At 34.0% G+C, this 18986-nt stretch overlaps 3 protein-coding genes across 4 annotated transcripts in view; 2 read left to right on the forward strand and 1 right to left on the reverse strand.

The window, feature by feature from the left end:
- Positions 1–5363, reverse strand: part of LOC127841163 (uncharacterized) — a 43393-nt gene extending 38030 nt beyond the window's left edge. The window contains exon 1 of the mRNA XM_052369788.1: positions 5222–5363. Coding sequence (XP_052225748.1) covers positions 5222–5243 — 22 coding nt within the window. The 5' untranslated portion in view covers positions 5244–5363. The remainder of the gene's footprint in view (positions 1–5221) is intronic.
- LOC127841132 (uncharacterized) overlaps positions 1–18986 on the forward strand; it is a 322925-nt gene that overhangs the window by 172916 nt on the left and 131023 nt on the right. The window lies entirely within an intron of this gene.
- On the forward strand, positions 6511–15982 carry LOC127837730 (uncharacterized). The gene is made up of 5 exons (XM_052365085.1): positions 6511–6728; positions 10741–11007; positions 11414–11505; positions 12175–12314; positions 15852–15982. Exons 2-5 carry the CDS (start codon positions 10744–10746, stop codon positions 15980–15982), a joined length of 627 nt encoding a protein of 208 aa, XP_052221045.1. The 5' UTR covers positions 6511–6728; positions 10741–10743.

Here is an 18986-nt window from a genome sequence, read left to right on the forward strand (position 1 = left end):
TCGCTCCTACGATGTTTTGCAAGGGCAGACAGTCGCTCCTACGATATTTTGACAGGGCGGACAATCCCCCTTCACATTATTTTGCCAACCTGGACAATCGCTCCTACATTATTGTCAACCCGGACAGTAGCTCCTACATTATTTTGACTCCACGGCAAAATGTAGTGTACGCCGATCAAAGGCAACACCTATGATTAACCGACAATTAAAATTGCCAACTTGTGTCGAAAAATGCGAAATAAGCCAGATATTTAAATTTGAAATCGAAAATGTCTGTACATTTGAATTCGCCATTATGTTGCATTTCATGAATTTTGTATTCAATGTATAATTGATTGAAGCGATTGAATGATTTGGAAAGTTCTAGTGATGTCGTTTAAATTTGTGAAACTACGATGATATAAGGTATAAAATACGCATCTTATGTATCCTTGGCAGGATAGATCAGTTGGCTAATGCGTTTTTTACTTCGAGTCCTGCTGCGGGCTACTTTTGTTTTCCTTTTTTAAATTTTATTTTTGATTTTTTACTGGAGCTTTTAAAATTTAATGTTTACATTTATGAATATAAAGCATTTAATGACAAACTTCAAAACATGCCATAATCTGTGAAAAGGCCCCTTTAATGTGACGCCATTCTGTAATCTTTATATACGGTTCGCACATCATAGGTGTCAAAGTGGTCATTATCGATTGATACTACCATTGTTGTTATAGCAATTATTGATTTAATGCGGTTTTTATGTTTATTCCATTCGCAAAATGGCACTTATTCCAATAAATGTAATATAGGAAAGAATGTCCCTGATAGGAATAATGTAGGAACCATTGTCCAAAGTGCCCTTATAACTACCTTATATTTACAGAATCGACAAACTGTAACATAGTTTGTCAGTAAGTAAATTAATTAATTAAAATCAAATTGATCGGCTCATGTTAATTAAATTGGCTTTCTGTTAACAGGTTGGCAATTTTAATTGTTGGTTAATTATAGGTGTAAGCCTTTGATCAGCGAATAATATGTTTTGCCATGGAGTCAAAAATAATGTAGGAGTGATTGTCCGGGTTGACAAAATAATGTAGGAGTGATTGTCCGGGTTGGCAAAATTATGTAGGAGCGACTGTCCGCCCTGTCAAAACATCGTAGGAGCGACTTTCTGCCCTGTCAAAACATCGTAGGAGCGACTGTCCGCCCTGTCAAAACATCGTAGGAGCGACTGTCCGCCTTGTCAAATTTAGCGTAGGAGCGATTGTCCGGGATTCGAAAAAACCTTTTTAACACTCTATAGAGTGTCCCAATGATATCATGAAAAACATGGCCACCAAGGGGCGGGGCTTTTTCCTTACATGACTATGGTAAAAACATGTTAACACTCTCAGTCGCATTTATAGTCCAATCTCCATGATGAAAAATTCTTATGTGATTATGAATTTCCTTCAGCAACATTAATACCCTGCCCCATACGATAATGGCTCTTATGCTTACATGTTTGTTGCCTGCATCACTGCAGAATATTAGCTGTTTTCTCCCGATATGTTATTAATTTTGTAATATCAACAACTTGCTTAATACGTGTAATAAATTGCTTATTTTTTATGCCAGTTGTATTGATATGTGTTTATGAATGATGAAGTTTTGATGAAATATCATTAAATTGTAAAAACTATGTTCATGCATTCTTTTATTGCACAGACTAAAATTAAACCTATCTCGCCAAAACCACTGGATGCGCGAGAGTTTGCCTATATTTGGCGAGCTGCCTATCTCTGTTATCTATGTCTCTGATAAAACTAATTACTGCTGTGTTGTTTTTTTCATCCTTTCCATTTATCTCTTTTATATGTCTGTCAAATACAGGGCATATTAAGGCTCGATTGGTCATTGTCGGCTCAGGTACTACTTACATGTACCCCGGGTACTCTTGAGTATACTTACATGTACCCCGGGTACGGTAAATATACTAAAACGTACCAGGGAATTTAAAGCTTAATCGGTCGTTGTCGGCTATTTTTATGTCCCCCACTATATTTGTGGGGTACATATTGTTTTTGCCCTGTCTGTTGGTCTGTCTGTTGGTCTGTCTGTTTGCGCCAACTTTAACATTTTGCAATAACTTTTGCTATATTGAAGATAGCAACTTCATATGCTTGTGTATCTCATGAAGCTGCACATTTTAAGTGGTGAAACGTCAAGGTCATCCTTTAAGGTCAGAGGTCAAATATATGTGGCCAAAATCGCTCATTTTATGAATACTTTTGCATTATTGAAGATAGCAACTTGATATTTGGCATGCATGTGTATCTCATGGAGCTGCACATTTTGAGTGGTGAAAGGTCAAGGTCATCCTTCACAAGGTCAAGGTCAACCTTCAAGGTCAAACGTCATATAGGGGGACATTGTGTTTCACGAAGATAGCAACTTGATATTTGGCATGCATGTGTATCTCATGGAGCTGCACATTTTGAGTGGTGAAAGGTCAAGGTCATCCTTCACAAGGTCAAGGTCATCCTTCAAGGTCAAACGTCATATAGGGGGACATTGTGTTTCACAAACACATATTGTTTTTAATTAAATATATTCACATTTATGTCAATTTTCTGTAAAATGGCCTCTATATTATCGAAACTCATACTCACAAAGCATGTTGAGGCAGTTTTTTTTTAAATAGAAGTTTGTTTAAGATAATCGGTAGCGCGTTTTACGACATAGGATTTTAGGCGGGAATACAACTCGAGTACAGTCTAATATCGACCGGGTACGATTTAGTATATTTACCGTACCCGGGGTACATGTAAGTATACTTAAGAGTACCCGGGGTACACGTAAGTAGTACCGGAGTCGACAATGACCAATGGAGTCCATATTAAGGGATTAATTATGTCATGCCTGGGGTCAGGCAGCTTCCAGTACTTTGTCCGGAGTTTTAGTCTTTAACTATATCACCTATTCACATGAAACTTCATATATGGATAGATCTCACTGATTAGAAGTTCAGTGCACAAGAACTATAGCTATAGCCCCTTCATTACTTTATTTATCTCACTTTTTTATTGTCCGGGTCATAACGTAATTACAATAAGACCCATTTACTTCAAACTTCGAACAAAGGTAGGTTGTGGTGTATAGAAGTGCAGCGTTCAACAATCATAAGTCGAGAACTCTGGCTTGCATATTTCACAATTCTATGCCTTTGTTGGTTTCACATTTTTTCTTGGTTTCCTGTTTTCCTGAAACTACTAGTTCATGATTGAAAATTAAGTTTTTATTACATTTAGAAAGGAAATCATACTGCTTATATGGGTTATATCAAATATTTCAGTTGTGTGTGGTATTTTGTATTTTATACACAATAATGAAAAGTGATATAAGTCCTTGGTGTTATATGTCTGTTTGTTTAGAGGGAAAAAGACAGCACAGGAACTAACGTCTGGGATATCATATCCTTATCAGAACACAAAACAGTTAATAACTGAAACTGCAAATATAATTCAAATGTATTTAAACATCATCGATTCTATTGGAGAAGTGGTGTGTCCCATAATTGATACTAGCCAGTACAGTATGTTTCAAGAAGACTCCCGCATGTCTCTGCTAATAACGCTACCAGTGCACGGTGTTGTTAAAGATAAAAAACAAACAACTACAATAACAAATAAATGAACCTAACACACTGCCCTATTCAGGCATTTTGTGTAAAAAAAACAACTTGTGGAATGTAACCGGTACACTAAGGTACGACATTGCACCGAAAATGTTTGCATGCTAAATTTATAGGAAAAAAACCTCCAAAACTGTTACACGGGAATAAACAGCAAAAGAAATACAATTCCGAATGACAATAATTATGCTTCCAATGTTATTGTCTTTCTGGATTGTATTTATCATCACAGAAATGGATAAAAGCAACGTTTGGATTATCAAAAGGTAAATGTAATATATTTTCGAGATAAGTCACTATATTATTTATACAGTCTTTCAAAATTATGGAACGTTTTAAATTCATCTTTCCAGAAATAGTAATATGTGGGTCTAATCTCTTTCAAAAAGACATTTTATTCAACGTAACGTACCGAGTTAAGAAAATTAAAAAAATATAAATTGATTTTTAAACCTTAAAAAGAAAACATCAATTATTTAATAAAGTTTGGTGTCTTTTACTCTTTATACAATGGAATATATTGCAATGGGTATAACCTGTTTATTGAAGTCTGATCCCCCCCTCCCTTCTCTGGTCAAACTCCCATTGGAGTTCTTTATAAATTGGAGTTAAACGGGGATCCCCCGTCAAACTCCCATTGGAGTTTAATTTAAATGGGGGATTGATGGAGTCCCCCGTGAAAACCCCGTTGGAGTTTAATGGATATGGGAGATGGACGGGATCCCCCGTCAAAACCCCACAGGGGAAGAAAATCTACAAACACTTTATTTTCTTATTAAAGTACATATTTCTTACAATTATAACTTAAACATGTGTATTTGTAAACATTGAAACAGAAAACAAAGCATAATATTTAAATTACATTTTTTGTAAAATAAAGGTAAAATTCTCCCGTCTGGAAAAAACTCCCGTTGGAGAATTGCAATTCTTAACGGGGGAGCCAAAACACTGTTGGGATCCAACGGAGGATGGCAACTTTATCATCAAATAACTCTACTTTCCAAAAACATTTTTACTCTTTTTTTTCAATTATATGTATGTACTCAATGCCCCCTACAAATATGCAAAATTTCATAACAATTGTTCATTAAATAAAAAAAATAAGTTTGCAAATAATCTGGATTTGCAAACTTAATCTGGATACTGTTAGTTATGAAATAAAAAAGCCCTTTCCCATTGGCTGTTTTGCCTGAAATTTTCAGGGATGGTGCGGGGCATTTTAATGAAACAGGTTCGGCAAAAAGTGAAAATCGCACAAAGTGCATGTTCGGCATTTTCAAACGGTTCCATCGATAAGAATTTCAGTATTTGTATACAATTGAACATTGATATAGACGCTAAGATAGCAACATGTACAAACATAAGCTCATGTGAGCTTTTGAACCGACATGTATAAGACTATGCGCAAGGAAATGCATACCAATAACTCTGATAACCCAAAAGAGTGATAAAAATATCTCTTGTTATCATTATGTACATTGCAGTACATCACGCCGGTATATTTGAATATTTCTATTTTAGTTAATACGTATATAAAGTTAATCCGTATAAAAATGTAAATACCTGGTTTGTTATTTGCTGCCATTTTAATACAATTTACCGCAAGAAGAAAACAAATGTCGGCTAATTAAGCCAACTAAACACTAACTATGTCTTTAAGATGGATAGAAATAAGTCGTCTTAAGTAACAATGGACTTAAACTTCTGGTTTCAAATCGAAAATACATACACATATGCGGTTTTAATTTATGACAACACTTAAAAAAGTAAACATGCTTGCCAAGTTTTTGGCCAAACATGCCATAATAATAAAACGACTTCCACTAAATAAACACGGGTACTTTTTATTGTTATTTATGAATTCAAATTACTGAAGCTGTTATGCATGCACAAAAATGAATCATTCGCATCTCTTAAGTAACTATATTACACTCCTATATTAAAGGGGCCTTTTCACAGATTTTGGCATGTTTTGAAGTTTGTCATTAAATGATTTCTATTGATAAATGTAAACATTTGCTCTAAAAAGCTCCAGTAGAAAATCAATAATAAAACTTTAAAAAAAAATGAAAAAAAGTAACCCTCAACAAGTCTCGAACTACTGACCCTGGAGTCCTGGCGTAAAAAGTCTCCCACTTAGACCCCTCGACCATCCTTCCGCATATAATGTCCGATGTATTTTATACTATATATAAGTAATCCTCGTAGCTTCACAAAATATAACGACAACAACAGAACTCTCCAAATTATTCAATCGTTTCGCGTTGCAATGCTTTATAATTTTCAGGTTTTTAAATCGTCAAAAGATGCATATAATGGCTATATTAGAGCATGGTAAATGTTCAGTATTACTGTCTCCTCACCAATATTATAAATTAATCAAAAATTTTGCGAATCTGAAAAAACTTTTTTAAATTGTGTCGATTTACCAAAACGTGAAAAGGCCCCTTTAACCCTTTAGTAACCATGCGTGTTGCATGTTAGTGTCTGTTGTTGTATATTTATTTTCCAAAATGGTTTTATTTTTCTTCTGTGAAAGTGTAGATGGGCAAATGAAACTACATGTATATGACACTGTTAATTTATTTTGAGATATTTAAACGTTATTTGTTGATTTGACAAAAATATAGAACAAAGTTAAAAGCTGTTTGTATTCAGTTTAAAACCCATTTATGCCTGGTGGACCCTCCCATCCTTCTAAATTGAATCAATTCATTTAAAAAATTATGGATGTCTGTTATATTTATTACTATTTTAAGAATATTTCTTACGTAAATTGCTTTTAGCAAACAGCGTAGACCCCGATGAGACGGCGTATTAACAACTTATTCCAAAAGTTTATATTTTCTTTGCAACAACTGTTTAACCCGATTTGATTTATTTGAAACCGAAAGTCGCCATTTATTTCCGCTGCTAGAATCACGTGCTCTTTGACTCGGCTTAGCAGTGAATTACACTGACAGAGCCAGTCACAGAATCATCCAATCAACAACAACAACGACGCTTTTACAAATGTAATTAAATGAAAAATACTTACTCATTCTGATTGTATTGGAATTAGTTTTTAGGGGTAAGTGGTTGTATTTGCATGCATCATATGACATGCCTCGTTGTTTTAGGTTACAATACACTAAATGATCGCTTAATTGTAGGGCTGTACTCTCTAAAAAAATATCATAGTTGACAGGAAGGCATGTTTGACACTTTTTACCATTATTCGGGTGTTATCTTGCGGAGATAATGGTAGGGCATGAATAGGTGTTCACAACTGAATCCCTGAAATATGATACACTTGAAGACTAAAGTAAACCATTGCAGTAGAAAAGGTTACATTTCACTAAGAAACGGCCGAAAAAAAAAGTTGCAAAAACAGTCGATTTTGATTTGTGTCAAGTTCTTTCTTGCTTTGTACATGACATATCTTTTTTATTGCATAAATCGATTCCGCTTAGAATGGCCTTTAAGAAAAGGTATGGTTATGGGGGTCTCTATGTGCAAAATGTTGCATTTATTTCCGCTCAAAGTTGTCGCTTTTACATTGAATTATATAGGGAAACTATTTGGTGTATTATGACCTAAACGCAAAACCAGGCCTAGTCACAAAGGAGCTGTATTTACAGAAAATCATCATTTTTTTTAGTGGGATTTGACGCGTTTTGGCAAATTTCACGGAATAAATGCGTTTGTTTCGCGAATTTAAGGAGCATCGTGAGTTTTTAAGAAAAAAATACGTTTTCAGAGAAAATTAAGAAAAAAAACGTACAAAAACTCGTCTTGAGCATCTCAAATCGCAACAATTTGTGCTGAAAGAGCTCATGAACACGTTTTAATAGTTGTTTACTTCTTTTTCTATATAGCTTGTAACAATATTCCAGTATTTTGACCGATTGTAATTATTTAGGGTAATCGTTTTGCGCCTGAACGCCCGTTATAAATCAAAGCTCCGAACGCGAAAGCCACATGGCTTATCAGGCGTTATAATAAAATGCATTTTCAAGCATTTCTACGTGAAAGATCGGTCTGAAAATTGGCATGCACATAGAAAATAGGTTTATAAGTATCGAGAAGTGCTTATTTTTCGCGATGTTAACAGTCAACGTTGTCTTATAGGTTACAATACACTAAATGATCGCTTCATGTAGGGCTGTACTCTCTAAAAAAATATCATAGTTGACAGGAAGGCATGTTTGACACTTTTTACCATTATTCGGGTGTTATCTTGCGGAGATAATGGTAGGGCATGAATAGGTGTTCACAACTGAATCCCTGAAATATGATACACTTGAAGACTAAAGTAAACCATTGCAGTAGAAAAGGTTACATTTCACTAAGAAACGGCCGAAAAAAAAGTTGCAAAAACAGTCGATTTTGATTTGTGTCAAGTTCTTTCTTGCTTTGTACATGACATATCTTTTTTATTGCATAAATCGATTCCGCTTAGAATGGCCTTTAAGAAAAGGTATGGTTATGGGGGTCTCTATGTGCAAAATGTTGCATTTATTTTCGCTCAAAGTTGTCGCTTTTACATTGAATTATATAGGGAAACTATTTGGTGTATTATGACCTTTAAAGGAATTAAGGGGGTATTACTGAATAGCGGAAATGGCCCCTTTCCCCGGAAAGGGCTTGCGGTGTTTGGAAAGGGCCTAAATTAATTTATTTTCAATGTTTTAAAAACATTTATTGGTATTTTCATAAACCGCACCTTACATTGTGTTCATATTTTAAATTTCATTCAAATCCATCAAGAAATGATATAATTTTACAATATTTTTGAATGCCGTACGATATGAGAAACGGAAAGGTGCGAGCACCAAGGAAATGGCTCGTAGCGGAAAGGGGCCTCGGCCTTCGGAAAGGTGCTGAAATTATTAATTTTTTTAGTTGTAAAGACATTTATTTGCAATATTAATAAGTATGATATGAATGGCACGCACTATGTAATCCAGTTAACAAATATGTATTGGGTAAAATAAAGTGATAATATATTGTTTTAATATGTTCTTAAAATGCATTTATGCAAAATAGTAAAATGCTCTTTAATTAAAACCTCTATATAATACAATTTGAGTTGTAATACAATTTATTGACATTGATAATTTAATTTGGATGTAAATAGATAAGACTGAAATATGCTATGAAATATAAAACGACTTTTTTACGGATCTGTCCCACTTTTATGAATAAATCATGTTAAGTGTTTAACATACCGGACATAGCAAGGCAAATGAACACCGCTACAACAATCGCGTACCTCATGTCATCTATAAAGAAGAAATACTATGATGTAAACATTATTAGGAATCTTGCAAATGTACCAAACATAAAATCAACTTCAAATTATTTATTACATTGAAAAAATAGATTAAATTGTAATATTTGTTAAACGGTTTCTTAAGAAAAAGGTCTCTTCGTTAAATATTTTTATCAACACAATTTTGTTGGAAAAAAGTAAAAGTAGCTATAATATACGAAGTAGTTAAAGCAGAACGGTACTAATGTAAAAGTCCCACTATCCAATAATATAAATGTGTGCAGTGTATATCTTTGTCAGTGTATATCATTATGCTTGACGATATCATAAGTTTATCATCGTCATTGGTAATTATGCATACAATCTGGAATATGCATGTAGTAAAAAAATAGGTGTCAAACTCAATGTGAAATAGAAACAAGAAACCACTTTATATAAACTTCAATATGAATGAAATAGTTGTTACAACAGTAATACAGTCAACTCTTTGGCATGTGGTCACTTGATTGTTCAATTTAATAGCTCCGTAAATCACGACATTATTTATTCACAACATTCAGTTAGAGGTGGTTTTTATCGTGTGTTCATAAATATTACAAGCAGAATGTATTTCTTCTTTCTTAATATATTCAAATACGTTATTATCAAATTTGTGCAGTACAGAATGATTTAAATACCTGCGTACAAACACTGCAATATCATTATCGTCTTGGATGTGGTCGAATAGAAAACCATATAGACACGTTATGTGTACTGTTAAATAGGTAACATCATTTTGACAACAACTTTTAATTTTACGATGTTAGGTCTAATCCTTTCGAAACAATTACATAAAGCGTTTCATTCAATCACTATTATTATAGCCATAAAATACACACACAATTCAATTATACGCAAAATTACAATAAACAACCATGAATCAACAACATGGTGTAGTTTTATAATTCACTCCCAACATCCTGGATCAAAATATAGACACAGTAAAAGATCGTGCTAGGAATATATACAAAATGCGGTCGATAGCAACGTCATCACATCCTGTCCGTATTTTGAAAGATTTATTATACGTAAGCAAATATGACGTTTTCAATTTATTACACAAACAACATTTGCATTTTCATTAACGAAACGTTAGTTTATGTTTACATTTTAAATTTCATTCAAATCCATCAAGCAATGATTTAATTTTACAATATTTTTGAATGCCGTACGATACGAGTAATGGAAATGGATTTAACTAACAATTTAACTAAGACATCCTGAAATGTTTATAACAACCGATCAACAATCAAAGCCATAATTTGAATTTTTTTTTTTTTTCTGTCCAAAACTGCTGAAATCTAAAAGGGAAAATGCCCTATAAGAATCGTTTTTGACGATAACTGCACAAGTAGTCATGATGTCTTGAAAGTTTTAAAAGTTCCTTTTGTATGACTAATTGAGTTCTTCCAAATTATGTGGTACATAAATGTCATCATCTTAGAGATTTAGAGAAATTGAAGGAAAGACCTGTTTCCGAAAAGGTTGTTTAAACAGTTGGCAATAGTTTTATGTGGATCAATACTAGTTCAAATCATTGACTATTATATATTCTTATACCTTTGATACAAGTAGACTATACATATATACAAACGCGTGTACATCCCTGAAACTGAAAATGCAAATTTTGATATAGACATTCTGAATATTAATGTCAATATAATTGATAAATAAAGAAATCCATTTTGTTCAAACATAGAAGGTAGAAGGCAAATGACTGTGTGTATAAATATGAGACAAGTGTCTAAAATAACTATGTTAACATAGAAGTTGGTAATTCAAGCTTCAGGAAATGGCTGCGGCCGATGTAAAGCCACAAGAGATCTATATGGAGAACGTTAAACTTAAGGAAGATAATGAAAAACTCAAACGTTTTAAAGAAGAAGTGGTCTATCACCTTGGTAAAGTCGACCACATTCCAAACACGGATGTGGTGGATGCAGACAAAAGCTATTCTAATCTTCACTTGTCCCGCAGTCTGGACGACCGTTGGGGCACCACAGATGATCTGGTAACCAATACTAATACGCAGCACAAAAGTGGATGCAAGGAAGCAGTGAGTATTATTATAATCACATTTCCCATTAATCGAGGAGTAATATCGAGTACAAGCGGTAAGTAAAATGTGAAATATGATTTTTAGCATTGCGGAATTTGTGTAAAATATATTAAAATGTAATACAACGACTTGAGTGAAACGACAATCAGCAGTTCAAGATATAAGAGAAATTGTTGATTATAACATTTTCAGATTTGTTAAGTGTTCAGTAAGATGGCAGAGCACATAAGAATGAATATCTTTTCCACAAAAATACTTAGCACACAAACGCCGGTACAAAATAGTAGGAAACTCTACGGATATATTTATATGTAAACCTTGATATAGAAGAGATAAAATAGAATCGTCTGCTCCAGAGAGTTGTATCCGATTTACTAGTTATTACAATTGAAAACAATTACAGGTGGTCAAGGCGCTGTGGAAACTGCTGCCGATTGCTGTTATGGTTGTCTTAGTGGTAGTATTGTATGTTGTGACGGACACACGAAATCAAAGGTTGTAACAGTTATTTGTCTTTTTTTGCGCCTATAGTTACTATATATCCTCTTCTAGTTTCTATATTTATCTTTTAGTTACCGGTAATATGGAACGCTATGCATGCCTTCTGTACAAATTTCTTAAATATATAAGATGCAATGGGTTCGATATTTATTATTATTATACTACAGTGGTATGATATACTGGTGAGGTCATTTTGTTATTATAAAAGCACCTATATCAAAGGCCATCGGTTGATTTGCCATTGCAGTTTCCTATGTGTGTACTACATGTAAAAAACGAACGGTCTAGTTATACATGTTGCTGCATGTGTACAAACACAGTGCATAATTAAGAGTTTCGAAGAAAACTTCTTTTATTTTACTGTTTTATAGTAAAAGCGTTACTTAGGTTTTAATGATATACCAGAGCAAAAATCTACCCTTTTACTGTGAGTGGCTGGGATTTGAATACATTTAATTGCTTTGAAATTACTTTTTTTCACGAAAAAAACCCACATTTTAACCATGCCAGATAAGAATTGAGAAACGTTGAAAACTTAACAAAATCAAGGTACCGTATAGTTGAATCTAAATAACATCACCATATGCTGTACACTTTAAGGTCTTTTGGATTTGTGCAGTTTTTCAAGTTTATTAGTAAACAAATAATATTTTCTTTTTTTAGTACCCTTCAGTCTCTAACGTCCGCTATCTCCACCAAGCATGGACAATCTGGGGTCATGTTGCCGTTTGCCGCCAAACAGGTTGGAAACAATGATGGAAACACAGTTCAAGATACTGTGCTGAAGTATTACTTGAATAAAGGCAATTTGGTCGATAGTTTTATACTATAGTATTTAACGTGTATCGTTTTTCTGTTAAAGTTGTAAAAACGTTTTACAAAAGTCCTAATCAGGCATGTTCAAATGTGAAACAAGGAAACAGTATAAATTCCTTCATACATTTCCGTCATGAATGACACCAACATTATCAAGAAAAAACTATTTCTAGCGACGTTTGTTGTTGATTTGCTTTTGAAAATGTACAATATGCAACATGTTGTTGTAAGATAAAAAAAATTGTTTGGGGGAGGGATTTTAGAGTTTGGCCATTTACTAAAATAAGGTGTAACACGTTTGACTACAATACATACGATCGCCGATAAAATAGTAGAGATTATCTGCTCGTTGAATATTGTTAAAAAATGTATTAGTATCAAACACCTATTTCTTATATTTACCTTTTACTTGTAATCGTGCTTTAAATAACATAGAAGTGTATATTAAAACTGAATAAAATATAAAACTCTTACATTGTTTTGCACAATGTTTTGCTGTATAAGGTAATTGTAATATGTGCGCCAGTCAATTAAAGGTATTAGAGTAGTAGAGTAACGAGAGCTTCATTCTTTGTTATTTACGTAATGTATTTGTAACTTGAGAGTTATACAAAAATCTACATGCATTAAAAACCATTGCTACAAAATTGTCATATAACATTCATATAATGCATGAAAGTATTTGTGTGTTTTTCTAAATGATCTTTTAGACAATATTGTGTAAAAGCACCTAATGTTTTGTGCGCTTACTTGTTTAAAAAACTGTGACAAATTTTAAAAGATATGAGATAAATATATATCCATGTATCATCGAGTCACCTGTTTCGGTCGATGTAACAAATAATCGAAAATATTAAGATTTAATACAATTAAGTCGGCAAAATAAAAAATACGTACAGCAAGACTTATTTACAGTCCATCAATTCATTTATTGGTATCGTTCAAGTGATTCCCCTTTTTTCCATAACTCTAAGATTCTGCTATGAAAACATACGAGGAAAGTTATGTACTGCGTCACCTGTTTCGGTCGATTGAATCAAGACCTAAATATTTCGGCGAGGGTTGTCCGAACAGTTACATTAAAATAGCAGTGACTGTAGCAGGCCTCGGCATACTCGGAACTATCCAAAACGAAGTTTCTGTATGTTGATATTTTTGTAAAAAGAGTAATAGCAAAAATGATCAAAAAGTCGATGGTAATCAATTCAGATTTAAATATGTACTGTTTATGTCCTTATTTTTTGATAAAGACTTCGAGTATCCGTAGATGTTGACATTTGCTATATCCACACAAAACGATGACGTCATTCGTCACTTGGATAAAGCGCCAATCTCCACGCAAAGTTGTCGTTCCTTGCTCTCACATACAACTCTGCGAAAGGCTCAGCCCTCCATTTTGTCTCTAAAATAGATAAAACCCAACAAACGCATTCAACGTATATTTGATTGGATATTTAAGATCGCATGCATTCAATTAAGAAATATGACTTTTAAATGTACGATAAATCGTGCAAAAACTTGCGAGTTTTAATGCAACTCTTTGGAACTAATTTATTGCCCATTTACGCAGATGGAATCATTCCACGCACTTCACAAACGTAAACAATTGAACATATATTTTTTGAGTGACGTTAGGAATTGCTTCGACGTGTGTATGTATGTTGGTTTCTTTACATAAAAAAACCATATCAATTTTATAATAATGAATTAAGACTGATATAAGATATCATGGCATGAGATGGTTTTCTTTAATGCAGTGAATGCAATGTAACCGTCGTGCAAGAGATTATTAAGTATTCTGTAACCTCAATGATGAACGCTTGCAATGATCATGACATAAATGAGACGCTTTCATAACAATAGTCCGTTCTAAACCCAACACAGAGGTGAATGTAATGTAACCGTCGTGCAAGAGATTGATAAAGCGCGTGCACGCGAAATAAATCGACCATCGACCGAAATAGGTGACCGACCGAAACAGGTGACTGGACGATATAAGGTACTTGCACGCTTAGCTAAGCTAAAGAGGACAATGACAAATCGTGATTGTATTATATCATTTCATGTAGGTATGCGTCAGGACTACCAGTTACAGGAATGTCAAGGTTCAGAATTCAAACAAACTTTTCCCGACGTCGATTACGCTCTGCTTGGCTACAACATACTGAAAGGATTCCCACTCGCCACCGGTCACGACCCTGGTTTCACATACCCTATATTTCGCCACGATTATTCTTCTGGAGGAATGACCGCTGATTGCCGATACAGTGTACCACGTGGTCTTGTAATTATACCGGATGTCTCGTGTGTAACCTCGTTTTCATCAACGACAATTCAAACAAAATACGAGTTTTCAAAGTCGTTGTCAGTTTCCGCTGGTGTAAGTGGAGGTGGGTGGGGAGTGAGTTTTTCTGCAAGCGCAGGATATAAGCAATCGTCATCGGAAATGTCTTCTGGAGAATCTGTCTTCATCATATCGTCGGCCAATTGTAACTACTATTTCAGTAAGCTGATAACTGAAGGGGCACCGGATTTTGACCCCGTCTTTGTTAAGTGGGTCCATAAGCTAAATGCAACAGACTGGAATCCTGAACTATACAATGAATTTTTCGAAACATATGGGACCCACTTTCCAACAGAGGTAACATTTGGTGCGAGATTCATCTACGAGCATAAAATGTCGTCAACTAAGTACGAGACTGAGACGAAGCGTGGTGTTAATGTGGCTATCCAAGCCAGCTTTTCAGGACTGTTTAGTGCAGGCGGTGGTTTTGGTATGGATTCCGACCAAAGGCAGTCCGCATCTGCCTTCTCACAATCAGTCGAAACCAAGACAATAACCGTTGGCGCAGCCCCTCCATCAAATGGCGATGCTATGACATGGGCGTCAGAAGTTAAAACGAGTCCTGTACCAACTTCGTATAAATTATCTTCTATTGAGCTTCTGTTTACAAAAAGATATATGGGGAAAATGAATGTGGACTATGACAGAATTCGTACTAATATCGACACTAACAAACTCAGATATTGTTCATACCTTCGAGACGAAGGGAAAGTTGATTCATGTGATGATTTGGATGCTGGAGTTGAGTTGAAGAAAACCAAATTGCATAACCACTATAAGGAAACACAGGTAGGCTTGAGTTCTGAATGTGTGGAGACATGCCAGGAAGATGTAGAATGCGTTGGTGCAACGATATGCACGAATTGCACTAGTAATGATATACATTACAATACTTGCTATATGTTTAAAGAGAACGGGAACAACGCCTACTCGGTCAAAGCTGAATTACCGACTTGGCAAAGTAACATATTTTCAGAGAAGTTAAAGTCTCAAATAAAATTCAGCGATACAAGAATAAATGGTGTCGCGCGGGGCTTTGAAAATGATGATGACAAAAAGGCGAACCTGACAACATGTCTTAAACTTTGCATCCAAGATGCCCACTGTGTGGCCTATACGCACTGTGACTGTCCGGATAAAGTAGCACAGTGTACTATGTACAGCAAGGTGTCCATTTCAGGCCTGGAAAGAGATGAGGGGACAACAACCTTTTTCATTACGAGCCGTCATGAAATGCCTACAACATCACCATCGCCTACAAGCAGGCAAGCACCGACTACAGTCATTGGGCTAACTACAACATCACCATAACCTACAAGCAGGCAAGCACTGACTACAAGGTCATCGGGTAACTAGCCTGTTGACATGACTTGACCAAATCCGGTTTATCTGGAAATAGATGTTATGAACTAACGCCAAGTAGACGAACACTTATGTCTTATATTATTTTTATATGTGACATGTTGCGATCTGATGCTATATGATGTTTTATTTTATTTGTTGTTTTGCGCATATTTGTTGTGTATCTCTTAATTACAGTGCTGGATGCATAGCTAGATTTTAGTATTGTTTAATGATTTATAATTAGTATACGAGTATTTTTATAATAACTGTTATATAAAGATATATTGCATATATATTGAACGTTTTTTTTCATTAAGATAACATATACACTGTAATATAGATTTTTGTCTTGCACTCTGTGATTTATTGACGTCACATGTGCACTCAACAGTTTGTAGTTTGTTAACCTTGTTCTCACGCAGTGTATATTTTCAGTTTCCAAGTTGTGTTCTTGCAATTTCTTACCTTATAGTAATTATGACATCATCGAGAAAAATGACGTAAAAGCTATGTTACAAAAAATTAATTGCGGCGCCCTTGAAATAACAACGTGAAAGGTAAAGACAATATAGGACTTAATTGATGCGAGTATACAGTGTTGCTTTACGTAATAAAAATTAAATAAAATGTGCATGTCTGTTTTATATCGTTTTTGTTTTTCTTACTTGGAAATAAAATCAATGTCACCAGAGCGTAATGCCGACGTCACATACATGTTTGCAACTTAATTTACATATCTATTTTGCATTATGATACCCAATTATGTATACATTTTCTAAAAGGTAATAAAACGAGCTATTCGATATTGTATAAAACTGAAAATGACCAAAAATAATCATAAGGTATAAAAATGCTTGACGCGGCTCAAATGTTTTGGTACATTCGTAAATTGTCTTTGTAATAGTAACATGTGACTCTTTGTTAAATTTGAGGAAATATAGTTAAAAAAACAGTCACATAAATCCAATTGTACTCGGTGTTAGCACTTGTGTTTTCACTTTGTTATATGTTATGTGTACCTATTGTTATTAGTTGCACACTAAGCATGAAATTGAAGCCACGTACTTTTGCTTGCAGATTAAGTAGGCTCCTTATATTGAAGATACATGTATGTACTGTTTGATACAATAAATAACCTACCACCAAAGTATATAAATTCATATTTGGCATTCAAGTTAAAATATATTAAGTGTTATTGACCACAGGTCTTTTTCTCTGGTTTAAAAAGACGTGTTTGAGACTTTGTGCTGCTCTTTATACATTATTCAATACACGCTGAAATATGTATACTGATTATATCAAGAGTAACCCTATCTGAAATGAAAATCATTTTAAAACTGGACTTGATGCATTGAATTTAGACACAAGAGATGATCATATAATCAAACAACCCCTTTAATTTCAATAAAGTCGGTAATATGCGAAATGGCATGTTCGCAATATATCATTAAAACCTTTCATTTTTCATCATTCATGATATCAATATATATCATAATATTACAATTTTGTATAATTTATAACGTTTCCATTGGAGTATATAGAAAGGTATTTAAAGCTTGCAAGCCTTCCCCAATCAATGTATATACCGTAACTAAGTTATTAAAGTGATAAGTACTGGTCATATTCGTTATTTCAAATAACATTGCATCATGTTAATCGTATACATAGTCAATGTGAGAACATCTTTGCTGATGATGTCTGTGGAAGGTTATAAAGTTAAAATGTATGAAAATTAGTACAGAAAAAATAGAGGTAGTCAAAGACTCGTTAAATCTGCGGGATTTTTGGTCTGAATGGTAAGTTACGATATCAAATAACGGCTACACATAAAATTAAGTTGCATTTTGTTTACAAAGCTGAAATATCAAACGCCAAAAATGATCAAGTGTGTAATTTCTTATGAGAAAAACTGGTATGTATAATAATAAGTTAACGCAGGAGCACTGCTTGCTAAATAGCTGCTCGACGCTACTTGTTTGACATCGATATTTCACACTATCAAAAGGTACTGGTGACGCCCATGTCAGTTTATGTATATTTTAGAAAATTTTCCGATCTTACATTCCACAGGGGTTCAAGTCGCTACTCAGCAAACATATGACGTTGAATAGACGTTGAAAAGACGTTGTACCATGACGATGAATGGTCGTTGAATTTTGGTTGAAAATGAAAGTTTTTTAGACGTCATTTTATGACGTTGATTAAACGTCTTGTTACAACCAAAATTCAACCATTTTTCAACCCAAATCCAACCATTCTACAACCACTTTGCAACCAAAATTCAACCACTTTGCAACGTAATTATAAAATGTATGGTTCGCTTAACGTTCCCGAAACGTTGCGGAATAACGTTATCATTTAACCTAAAACGAACCTAAATCTAATTTTCATATTGAGGTTGAAAACCAAGACATCTTTATTCTACACAAGTGTATTGCATGAATGTAATTTATACAAATACATATCATCGCATTGTTGTTCTTTTTTGTCTTGAATCCGGATCTGTTCGAGTGTCTTCCCAGTTGTCCTGGAAGAACAAAAAATATCAGAATTACCAGCTGTTCTTTTTTTTTTTAAGAAAACGGAGAAAAATGACAAGAAATACATGTACCGCATAAATAACACTCAGAAAACACACATATGTGCGTCATCTATAACAAAAACATATATGAACATTTTCTATCAAACATGGTAAAATAAGCAAGCGTTACAACATCTTTGAATTTAATAATGTATTTTATGACTGTATCAATTCATAACTAAATTTGAAATTAACGTACAAGATGAATATTTTAATCATGTAATGACCAACAAACACTTTTTATAAACTACATTTTACATAATTATATATTTTAATTTTAGAATTTAATAAAATTAATAATTGAAGTTAAGATAAAATTTTAGAATTTTATTTCTTTTTCAATTAACGGTGAATTCGAATTTTCGGTGTTCGAAATAACGGTGTTGAAGT

This window comes from Dreissena polymorpha, chromosome 1 (assembly GCF_020536995.1).
Source record: "Dreissena polymorpha isolate Duluth1 chromosome 1, UMN_Dpol_1.0, whole genome shotgun sequence".
NCBI lineage: Eukaryota > Metazoa > Mollusca > Bivalvia > Myida > Dreissenidae > Dreissena > Dreissena polymorpha.